General features: G+C 38.8%; 2 protein-coding genes across 6 annotated transcripts; one reads left to right on the top strand and one right to left on the bottom strand.

The window, feature by feature from the left end:
- Ttv (tout-velu) lies at positions 1 to 4,159 on the top strand. Its single transcript, XM_064072302.1, has 4 exons — positions 1 to 1,162; positions 1,215 to 1,334; positions 1,384 to 1,629; positions 2,099 to 4,159. Exons 1-4 carry the CDS (start codon positions 95 to 97, stop codon positions 2,819 to 2,821), a joined length of 2,157 nt encoding a protein of 718 aa, XP_063928372.1. The 5' UTR covers positions 1 to 94; the 3' UTR covers positions 2,822 to 4,159.
- Positions 4,160 to 4,854: 695 nt separating this feature from the next.
- LOC135141327 (synapse-associated protein of 47 kDa) lies at positions 4,855 to 11,029 on the bottom strand. Of its 5 annotated transcripts, none has more exons than XM_064072320.1 (8): positions 10,691 to 11,028; positions 7,684 to 7,908; positions 7,549 to 7,640; positions 7,377 to 7,498; positions 7,049 to 7,326; positions 6,778 to 6,914; positions 6,573 to 6,689; positions 4,855 to 5,741 (listed from the first exon to the last, which is right to left on the bottom strand). In XM_064072320.1, the coding sequence occupies exons 1-8, from the start codon at positions 10,816 to 10,818 to the stop codon at positions 5,599 to 5,601; spliced, it is 1,242 nt and encodes a 413-aa protein (XP_063928390.1). In that variant the 5' UTR covers positions 10,819 to 11,028; the 3' UTR covers positions 4,855 to 5,598. The 5 variants fall into 5 exon arrangements, with proteins under 5 accessions (XP_063928390.1, XP_063928392.1, XP_063928393.1 ...); XM_064072322.1 differs by having other exon boundaries at positions 7,549 to 7,628; XM_064072324.1 differs by having other exon boundaries at positions 5,648 to 6,419; positions 10,691 to 11,029.
- Positions 11,030 to 12,227: the final 1,198 nt, after the last annotated feature.

The raw sequence follows: 12,227 nt of genomic DNA, 5'->3' as shown, positions 1-12,227 counted from the left end.
TTTGACACATGTTTGACATTTTGACGTAACAGTGGCATATTAATAAATGGTGTATTTATAAAATGTATGTGATATAAGCGTAATTTTAAAAACAATGCAAGCAAAAAAACGTTACTTGCTTTTATTCGCATCGTGTGCGTTCCTTGCGTACTGGTATTTCGGCGGCTATCGCCTGAAAAGTAGCAATTTTACCCCTGAAGAGCACCTACCCTCGTTCGTCAATCTGAGTCAAATTTCCACAGGAAGTGCTTTGAAGGAGCGAGAAAAAACGCCGATCAACAATAAACTGTGCAGTATGGAAACCTGTTTCGACTTCAGTAGATGCCAAAATGGCTTTCGAGTGTTTGTGTATCCTCCCGAAGATAATAGTGTGCCCAGTCCGTCCTACCAAAAACTGCTCAATGTTTTAATAGAATCGCGATATTACACTGCCGACCCCCGATTAGCGTGCTTGTTCGTCTTGAGTATCGACACTTTGGACAGGGATCGACTCAGCAACGACTACGTTCGGGATATGCAGTCGCGGTTGCAGCACCTGCCCCACTGGAACAACGGCCTCAACCACGTCATATTCAACCTATACTCAGGCACGTGGCCTAACTACACTGAAAACAATCTGGATTTTAACTACGGAATGGCGATTCTGGCTAAAGCTAGTATGTCGGACAGCCACATGAGGCCCGGGTTTGATATCAGTATTCCTTTGTTTCACAAGATCCACCCCGAGAAAGGCGGAGAGGTGGGGGCTGTGATAGCGAATAGTATGCCTTTGCAAAAAAGTTATTTGCTAGCCTTCAAGGGAAAAAGATATGTACATGGAATTGGTTCTGATACGCGGAATTCCTTGTACCATCTCCACAACCGGAAGGACATGATCATGGTAACGACGTGTCGCCACGGCAAGAGCTGGAAAGACATGAAGGACGAACGCTGTGACCAAGATAATAAAGAATATGATAAATATGATTACGAAGTGTTGCTGCAAAATTCCACGTTTTGTCTAGTTCCTAGAGGGAGACGCTTGGGATCTTTCAGATTCTTGGAAGCTCTGCAAGCTGGGTGCATTCCGGTTTTGTTGTCAAATGGATGGGCGCTGCCCTTCGCTCAGGTCATCGACTGGAGTAAAGCGGCCATTTGGGCTGACGAGAGACTGCTCCTTCAAGTATTTTTTAATTAATTAATAATTTTTCTGTTATACTATTTATTCATTCTAGGTACCGTACGTAGTGAGGTCAGTATCTCCAGCAAAAATACTGCAATTACGTCAACAGACGCAGGTTTTATGGGACAGATATTTTTCGTCAATCGAAAAAATTGTTTATACCACTCTAGAGGTAAAAATTTGATTATGTGTGAACATTTATCAATTTTTTTTTCTTCCAGATTATACGTGAACGATTGCCAAATGAAACATTTAGAGATGCCACAGTGTGGAATAGTTTGCCAGGAGCTTTAGTAACATTGCCAAGTTTTTCAGACTCCCCTGAAAATTTTCCTTTTCAAGTAGATTACAATAACGATGAAGGCTTTACTGCTATTATATACTGCCAATTAGGGCTTTCTCTAACGCCATCAGCGCCTCTGTACAGACTTGTCACCAACGTTGCTCGCAGTAAATATGTTTCAAAGGTAAGTATTGACGTTTTGAGGTTAACACATTTTAATCGTGAATTTATGACATTATGTCATCAAAGTAGGCATAGATTTTCACCGCAACTGACAGATGTCAAATTAACACGAAATATCGAGCCAATTTTAAAGAAAATTCAACGTTTTTTCAAAAATGGCCGCTATTTTGACATGTTTTAAATGGTTGCATCATATTAAATACCGTATGTATGTTAAAAGTGAAATATGTTAAATTATATGCCTTGCGCACGCGCACCGAAAGCATGCATATGGGTCCGACTTCCTTTTTTATCTACTCGGATTTTCAAAATATCGTTACGTAAGTCTTTCATGTCCAATCAAATTGATTGGTTAAACAACAATACAGGTGGCCTCAAACTTGAGCCCTGAGATGTTCCGTTTCACCTCAACTTATTCCGACTTAATTTTTGTGTAGATTTTTGACATTCGGGCTTTAAACCTTTTCCAGATAATCGTAGTGTGGTCCAACGACAAGCGCCCTCCCACCCGGAGCCGGTGGCCCCCTTTACCCCACAACATCAGCTTGCATGTGATCCAGCCCGAGGGAGAGCCAACCAAGCCCAGTATTTCGCAGCGTTTTTACCCGCACCCCCAGATCGAGACGGCAGCCGTGCTGTCCTTGGACGAAGACTCCGTTCTCACGACCGACGAAGTCGACTTCGCGTTCATCGTCTGGAGGCAGTTTCCGGACAGGGTGGTGGGGTACCCGGCGCGCTCGCACTACTGGGATGACACCAAGGCCACCTGGGGCTACACGTCGAAGTGGACCAACGACTACTCCATCGTTCTGACTGGAGCGGCCTTCTACCATCGGTATTACAACGTGTTATACACTGAGTGGCTGAGCCCGCTGTTGCACAAAACGGTCGAGCAGAGCCAGAACTGCGAAGACATCTTGATGAATTTCCTCGTGAGTCACGTGACGCGCCGGCCGCCGGTCAAGGTCACGCAGAGGAAGCAGTACAAGGAGCAGCCGACGGTGGGCAGTTGGTCGCCGTGGAACGATCCCGATCATTTTATACAGAGACAGACGTGTTTGAATACCTTCGCTGCTGTGTTCGGGTATATGCCGCTGTTGAGGTCGAATTTGAGGTTAGATCCGGTGCTTTTCAAAGACCCTGTGTCGAATAAAAGAAAGAAGTACAGGAAAATTGAACTGGTGGGCAGTTAGTCCACGGCTAAGTTTAAGTGATATTAGCAAGTTGGCAATATTTTTTAATGTAACGACTTGGGGTTTAGTTGGTCTGTATGTGTTTTTGTTGAGTACGTATCGCCTGATTGTTGAAATTCTTATAAGTACTTTTTACATATGATCGAATGTTTATTGCTTTTATTTTATATAATATAAGGTACCAAAGAAATGAAAAATGTGTAATAAATACATTCATAAGATTAACCGATTTTTGAGTCCATCGAAAAGTGGCGCCACTTTATGATTGTAGGTGGTAAACACGTGACACTTATACAGGATTTTCATAAGTCTTTCGTGCATCTAAATTTAATTAATAGTTAAGAATGGATGTATGAATCGTTTATCAAAGTCTTGTACCCTTAACATATAGTTGTTTCCTGTTTACACGTAATCGAACTGAACCATTATACTTCCAAATAAAAGTAACTTTGTATTTAGTTACTAATTTGGTTAAGTATTTCCCCCCATGAATATGCCGTATCACACTAACGAATTGTCATAAAAATGAGGTTAGGTGTATGAAAACACCGCACACCGTATTCGAAACGTCACGAAACTTTCGTGGTGTGATACTGACTTTACGACAACACAGCAAACAAGTTTGTTTTGCACAGTCTCATGTGACACATTACATAATGTTAAAGTTACATTAGTCACCTAATGTATTTTAAGTTCAAACTCAGTTGTTGTCGATGTGGTTATTTAGTAAAATGAGTTTAGTAGTAATTGTATATCTTAGTTAAAATTTAATTAATCTCTGATGTTAGTTTTCATTATCAGCTGGTGTTAGTTCAGCAGTATTAAAAATGGGGAGATATACTAACGTCTTGCATTTTATATGAGCTACACGTTTTGTAATTGTATTGATTTTGCCGTTGTGGCACAGGCGCATTAAACTACAAGTATTATTAAATATTCCCAGTAAGTTTACGGTCCATTTAGCAACGGAATTTTGTACTTTTGTATAGAGTTGAAAAGTAAATGTAGGCCATTTGTTTATCACGACAGTTGTGTAACTTTTCTCGAAAATAAGAATTAAATGGTTTTTCCATGTTTTGTTTACTGATATCTGTACAAATCCGGAAGAATTTCAACAATTACAAAAATTAGAGCGCTCTATGTTATGTGTGTCTGTGGTAGTAGGTGACAGAATGTTGTACCCAACACCAAAATGCTGCATTACGAAGACTACATGTACTGTTTTTTGTTAAAAGTCGTGGATGCAATGGATTTTATATACCGAGCGATAGCTAAGGTTTCACGGTTTACAGCTCTCGCACAGAAATGAAGTTCCCCGCTTCCGTCTGACTGCCTATTGGAAATTTAACAAAATTATTTTGTATACGGAATTAACGGATTTTTGTTTTATGTAGCTACCGCATAACCCTGTTTCGGAAAAATTATCTAAGAATGTAGAGTATTTGATTTCACTGTGGAGATGAAACGAAATTGTTTCAGAAGTGGAGATTAATTAAACGTGAAACAAAATATCTTCTAAACTAGCATGTATTCTCTGTTACACGCGTCTGAAGCACAATCAATGCGGTATTTGTTGTGCTTCCGAGTCAAAGGAAATTCACATTTTTTGTAATTTCATCACATGTAAGAAAAATGTTATTGATTATCTCGGAAACGTTTGATCTAATTATTTGAAATTCTCGTAACGTAGTTACGTTGCGATATTAAATTGATGTAAATGGTTTGAAAGACGTCGATGTTGTTGTTTTCAGAGATGGGGGAAGTTTTGTGAATAATCTTCGGTATTTTTTATACGTATTATGTGCCGAAGCGAGGAATGATAATGTAAAACATACGTATTACGAAAAATTAGAGTTTATGGTGATTTGCCTTCAGAGCTGTAAATGTGATGATTAGCATACAAATCTGTTGCATCCTTGCATATGAATAATGTATTATGTAATTTGATTACGAGATCCTACGAAAATATACATTTTTATGAAAAAGTTTTCTCTTTCTTTTTATCAGGTCAAGGGTGGGAATGAAGCTTCATGTCACTGGGCACAGTTGCTACATTTATTTAACAATTTTATGATGTATAACAATTAGAATACAGGATAAACATGCGTAACACACATAAGCTACATTTTAGATGCTATGACATTAACATTTTTAAACGACCTGCAAATTATGAAAAATTTATATCATTAGCAACACTACAAATCAATTGTGTAGCTTGTCGCTTCTCCTTGCTAATTTGCTTGGATATCTGACACGTCTACAAGAGGAGCTGGCTTGTAGAGTGACTAAATATTCAAGTGCAAAATATACATCTCCTTACATATATATTTAAAAATAATTATATATATATAAAGAATTATTGTACTTTATCTTTAAAAATAACATTAACTACGTTAAGAGTGTTGAATGATTATTTACACAAGTACCTATTTACTAAAAGGAATGATTTGAAACAGCCTCCATAGCAATGCACACATGTTTATTACATTTAGGTGATAATAGTTATTGTATGGTTTTCTGTAAGATGTTGCAGGTGTAGACCCGAAGTGTACCAACTATCACAACGTTACATAAACTCAGTACATTCAGTGATCAGAGTAGGGACGGTCGAAATTGAGATCGACGTTCCGGCGTTTGGTGAGTAGATAGTGCCTTAAACATCGTTCCTAACTCTGACAGAAAATGACTAGATAATCAGTTAAGATCGTATAATGAATGGAATGCCAAATCAGTCGGACCATGTAGGAGTAGAAGCCCCAATCTCACGCAAAGTATGCTTATTTTAGGTCAGTTCCGTCTTTCAACATCTCTTCGATTTCTTCGATCTCCTGTTCCCAGACGTCCCTTTTGCCATCCGGTTTCTCCTCGGCGACCACCTCGTAGTCGTGTAGTTCGGCCACGAGTTCGCGCTCCCACTCTTCTATGTGAAAAATATTAGGGATAAGGGTAGGCACAAAACAAAAAACAAAAACAGTGTAGGGTTACTTTGAGCAATCTTGCTTGAAACAAAACCAGATGCTCAGAGCGTTTAGTTTCCTGTTTGTACACAAAAATAGGTTGAGTATTATTAATCTGAGCAACTGGCGGGTCCACACCGTAAAAATTGAACCTTTTTGTAATAGTTACTCGAATAGCGGAATCTATTATTTTATATACCGACTCCTATATTGTCTTTAATCAACCTAACCTGTGTCCTTGACGTTAATTTTAGGAAGACACATATAGTAAAACCTACAATTATATTGCCAAAATACACCACATTTACAAGAGATTTAAAATTGTCAACAAAAATTAGTCAAGCGACACAGTTTAGCCCACGTCGTTTTTGAAGGATCGTGTTTCAAAAATCGCGCGTAAGTTTGGTACTTTTGAAATGAGTCCACCTAGACATTCCCGTAACGCAGCCGAATTCAGACCATTTCAAGAATCGAAAATCATCAAGAAAGACTACGAATTCTCTAACAAGTTACTTAACGGTAATCTTACAACTCGTATAACCCATAAAAATAAAATCGGAAAAGACTGGATATGAGGTGTAGAAACGAGACAAAAGGAAAGAAGGATAATGGAAGTTAAAGTTGACGGCGTTCTTCTTAAGCTGCGACAAAATCAAACAGGAAACTAACCACAGCTCTTAGACTGATCAAAATCTACAGGCTCCACGCTTTCAGAACGAGCCGTTCCGAGTCAAGAACGGGGCGCTTTAAAAGCCGTAGAAGTGCTACACCAAAAGCAAAGCGGTCTGTCTTACCCTTCGGTTGTGACACTAGCACCGTTTTCATCATACGTTCCGCTACTTCGACAAAATCTTCACTGCTAGCCTGTAAACTATCTGACACAAACTCTTCCATCTCGTCATCTGAACTAGCTACCGCCCAATAAAATAAATCAAAACTCAAATAAAACGCTAGTCTACTGCAAGCACACAGTCGCTGCAAGCGGTACGAAGACCTTACCTATAGGCTGATCAGAAGTGACAGGCTTGATGGCCGATTGGCTGTCACCGTCGCGAGACATGAACGATAGTTCATTGGCCTGGCAAATTAGGCTGACGCGGTAGAAATAATTCCTCCAAAAGTTCTCTTCGCTTATTCTGTGAGAGAGAAAAAAACAAAACAATCAAATTGAGTAGAGGATAAATCGAGCTGACGTCACGAGCGGCTACCCACGAGCGCGAAATTTGAATCCGAGTGTGCGCGTTTCAGGCGAATTTGTGTCAAAACTTACACTTTAGGCACAAGTTCGTATCGCATTTTTTCCAGATTAGGATCCTGCTCCATTATGGCCATTGCAACGGGGTAAGATACTTGGTAGTCGAACTGGAAGTCAATCCCAGCCGGGGGACTACGTACGAAGTTCTTTTTATCGGTCGATAAGCTGAGGCACTCTTCCTTGAGAGCCTCCTCGTTGGAGCAACCGGCCCATGGAGGCAGGGCGGTGGCAGTGTTACCTGCCTGCCCCTTCAGGAATGCCTCCTGTTCCTTGTTAAACTCGCCGAGAATACTCTGCAAGAGCTAGTTTAGTCGAAACTAATACCCCCTAACCTCGAACCTACGTTCTTTTCCACGGTCTCTTTAATCTTTGCACTCGCTTCGCTCACGGTTTTTCCCGCTTTGTTCACAGCCGAGTACAAAAAGTTACCAAAGGACTTGGCTCCAGCCAAAGCCTTGCTTTGCACTGCCACAAATAGAAGTTAATCTAAATACGCGCAAATTTTAGTTAGTTACCGTTCCCGAATTGACCTTCTTTTTCCTCGGTTGGTGTTTCAGCGATGGATTGCGGGCCAGAATCGGCACCCCCGGTGGCACTACGTAAGAAACTTTAACCACACTCGATATATAGATATCTGCGCAATAAATTACCTGGAATTGTCGTCGTCCTCTTTGTGCTGAGGTGACCCCTTGGCGGGCTCAGCTGAACCCTGGGCGGTACCTTCGTCGACGGGAACCTGTTGGTCCTCCAAACCACCTTCTTCCCCTTTTCGCAATTTAGGAATGCTGGAGCCGAGCCAACCCCCGATTCCCTCGATTTGGGACCTAACGTTGGTGAGCATGTCCAAACGGCTACCACCGCCGGGCTTGGTAGGACTGCACGGACACGAAACAATCATAATAACCAACGCAAAACTAATACTCACACAACAGTCACAAAAAATTAGGGATTGTTTCGAATTTTGTGCAATAAAAGACAGGTTTAATGACAAGTTGCATATTTAATATAATCATCAATTTGCAATCATTATTACGTGCTTTTGCCCCTTACGCCAAAACCAGAGACTAAGCGATTTTGCGTCACACCAAGGCTAAATCCAGCTACTAATTTAAACTAGGAGGTATGTAATTATGTTATTGATTCTACTGGCAATACGATCCTCGTTAATTTGCAATCACTGTGATTTTATAACAAGTAATTTCCATTTTTTTTCCGGATCAAACGAATAAAAAAAGATAATTTTAACACAAAACCGCAGATTTAGACTGTTTATTTTTGGACTTTACACACTCAAGAATAAAAAACAATACAGACGGCATTGTTTCATCAAATTACATACGTTCACTTTATATAACGTGATTAATTTTTTTGTGACCTTGACGTGGCACACAATGGCGGCTGATTTTGCACGTTATAGATATAGAACAGACAACTCCATATTAAACTACCGTATAACTGTTTAAGACATTTATTTGTTGAAAATGTATATACAGGGTGTTTCGTTTCAAGTATGGAAACTCAACATATTTTCTAATTTTTATATTCCGGCTGCCAAAAATTGTCTAAATTATTATTTTGTGGTTTTCTTAATAATTTTTGTACAATAACTCTAATTAAGAAATATTAATTGAGAATTAATGACGTCATCTCACAAAATTGTTACATAAATCCGCAGTGAAAAGACGAGAAGCGAAGGAGTTCAGTGCAAATAACTTTATAACTTTATTATATATTTTTTCATTAAATGCAGCCACAAAATTACGAACAATACACTAAAAATTGGATCGATACACTTGGTATACGAACATTAAATCTGACATTATTGGGCGCATCATCACAAACTTTTATTATACGTTCGACTAAGAAACAACCACTAAGCATCCGTTATGCGTTGTTCTAGTGTTATTGAATTGTTTCCTACAAGTGTTTAGATGATTGTCAGAAACACAATAGTGTATAACTCGCATGTCGGATACTAATTGCTCACGTCCATGAATGTAGATCGCTTTTATATTCGTAAGAAATGGATACAACTGTCCTATGTATGTTTCTTAGTAACTATAAATCTAAAACAATTGTAAAATTGTTTTTTGCAATTTATTATTTCGATCAATGATATCTGGGTGTGAGACGCCCATAGAACGTGATCGACACCCATTATCAAGAAAACGACAGACCCGCTACGAATTACTGAAATTTCTAAGAAATATCTTTAATTTATTAATTTCAATATCAAAAATAGATATTAATTCAACAATGCACACCCTGTATAAGGTCTCATGTCATATCACGATGTAAATATTTACAAAGTACACATACTGATGACCAATGAACTAATTTCTTTTCATAATCGAAAATTTCTGCTCCAAAAAAGACCCCATTTCCTGTCATCAATTTTATCCGAAACTCGCAAAATCAATCGCATAAAAAATTCAAATCAAGTTATTTGCCTCACACACCCGGAACTTTTTCCATACAACTCCTCGAACTTAATGTATGAAATGATCTTTTAATAACCCTCACCTCATCCCATTACATCGCACAGATGAATAGGTACCTTGCAAAACTCCTACAAACGCGAAGTCGAAAAGTTATCGTAGCATAAAGCGAAAAATTAATATAAAACTTTTCGACTCAAGCCCCCGATATTCACAATATATACTTCTTCCAGTTTCGAAGGTGTTAATCAACACATTTTTTATATCCAGAGGCGGCCAAATATTTTCGGGAGGGGGGTGGGTGGGTGGGTGGAAGACATCGAGGGAGGGGTCTACAACTCCACCTCTGGTGTTTCCAAGGGAGCAGCCGCCCCCCGACCCCTATCTTTGCTAACGCAACCAGAAAACGCATCAGATTTTTCAAAAAAAAAAAATTTTTAATCTGGCGAAGTAGGAACGCGTAGCACCAGAACGTCACGTTTTTAATTTTTTTTTTAATGAAAATTAAATATTGTTCGACTGTACAGGGTAGGTTAAATTTAGGGTTTTCAACGGTACCAGATAATAATATACCGTATGCGGGTATTTGTAGGGTGTAAGGTAGAGTGTAAAGAGTTCCAGGAGGTGGTAGACGGGTTAGAGGAATGCGAATATCACGTTAAAGAAATTGGAGAAGAAAATGACGCTCAGGCGGTGCTAATTGAACGGTTTGAGGTATGTGATACGAGTGAAGAGGTTGAAATCACATACATCTAATAACAATAGGTAATAATTACGGAAATTCAATCTTGGTTTAGTGTATCATACGTACTTGAAGGGTTTGAAAGTTATATAACGTTACAGCGCGAAGATAAGTGATTTGTAGGAGACGTCAGCGATCTTTCAGACGTTTGCAATAAATTTGTAATAGCAACAGATTTAAAACTGTACCCCGATTATACACCAGTTACACTTCAAGGTTTAAAGTGTGGTATATCCACACATTTTAAAGTCCGGCGAAATACATGTGTCGGCAATAATTAGTCATCACTTCTGCTCGACCGAACCTGAGTTATCTAAGATAAATTAAAACCGAACTTCGTCGTAGTTTAAAAACAAAGACAACAATAATAACAACAATAATAAAAATAATTAAGTGTGAGGGGACATCTCCGTGTAAATACGCGTTATCGCTGTAATTTACATATGGTAATCGATAAAGATCGCATAAAATCCTCACCTAGCGTCTTTCTTGTCTGGACTGCTGACCACGTTGCCTTCCTCGGTTGGAGTTGGCACCTTTTCCTCTTGGTCCCCTTTCGCGGAACCCATCCAAGATGTGACCTGATTAGTAAGTCCGGAAAACATTTTCGCTCTCGGTTGGACACACTAGAACACGACGGTCAGGTGTGGAATGGATGAAGCGTCCTGGAGCGCGATTAAATGACGAATGAATGCATATTAAGTGTGGTTAAGGTATTTATATTATTGTTTAAATCCCGAATCGAGCTACACTGGAGAATTCGGTGTCTTGCTCACTCCACTTGGTTGTCGGCTATCGCGTTTGCGACTGCCCTTCGCATGCGCGCGCCTCATGTCGTACGAGTGAGAGTGGCAAAAGCGGAAACTGTGCAACTGTGGCACTAACTAACGCCGATTTTTCGCTCTTTAAGGGGAAAAGGGGCAAAATTTTCACCGCAATGGATTAAAATTGGTCAGGGTGTCCACTTATTAGGACCAACCTACCGCAATCGACAACGCGTGAGATGGACGGCGAACGTTCATTCTCTTTCTAGAGATAGCCTCCGACAAGAAACGATCCCTTTTTAACTTTTTATTTGCTAAATAGTAAACATAATAACAATAACACAATGACTTGAATTATTATCATTAGGATTACTATTACTACAAGGTGGCAACATGATTTTAAAATTACTGTAACGGAACCAAAACTGTATGAATAAATTGGTACAGAGTTAACTATTTAAGCTCACACAAATTTTTGTAAAAGCTGTCAATAAACTAATACGCAACAGAAACAACATATGTTTTATAAAATGAGCGTTAAAACAATTTGTTTTAAAAGTTTCAAGTGTATTTTACATGTGTCAGAGATAAAATCAACGCAGTTGAGGCTTTTTATCACGCAACAAAAGATAATATAAAATACCGAGAGCGTGTACTTGGTTCGTAATTATTGAGTATCTCGAGACGGTCTTACAAAATCGGCGTTTAAAGTAAAAATGATCGTAATTTATAACCTCAATCCCGTTTATTTGAAATTAATTGACTTACATTTCTGTTTTGAACAACTATAAACTAATGAGTACATTTTATGACGACTATTAGCTGGATGTTCAGTTCGTTTATGCGAAGTCCATAACCATCATAATATAAATAAAAATGTTAAAACACACACTAAACGGATCTAAAGATTTTGATGACTGTGTATGACTAAAATATTATAGAGCTCCAAAGTTGTATAAAAAAATATATACGCCAAACGCAACATATTATAAAATGAATCTCAAAACCAAGTGTTGTAAAAGTTTGGAATGTATTTTAGGTGGGTCGCACTCAAGGTAGTTGCGTTATTATATCTATAGATAACAAGGGGGTTTTATATTACGTAACAAAAGAAAATATAAACACCGAGACGTAATTGGTAACTCATTGTTGAGTAATCGGAGATCTTGCTGGTCATCTGTACAACATTGGGGTCTAAAGTAAAAATAATTGTAATTTGTAACGTCTTAATACGTCACAACTTGAAGAAT

This window comes from Zophobas morio, unplaced genomic scaffold (assembly GCF_036711695.1).
Source record: "Zophobas morio isolate AGI-343-1 ecotype UQ-CSIRO unplaced genomic scaffold, CSIRO_AGI_Zmor_V1 ptg000044l, whole genome shotgun sequence".
Classification (NCBI taxonomy): Eukaryota; Metazoa; Arthropoda; class Insecta; order Coleoptera; family Tenebrionidae; genus Zophobas; species Zophobas morio.
Note: the sequence above shows the minus strand (reverse complement) of the source record. Positions and strands in the feature narration are given on the sequence as shown.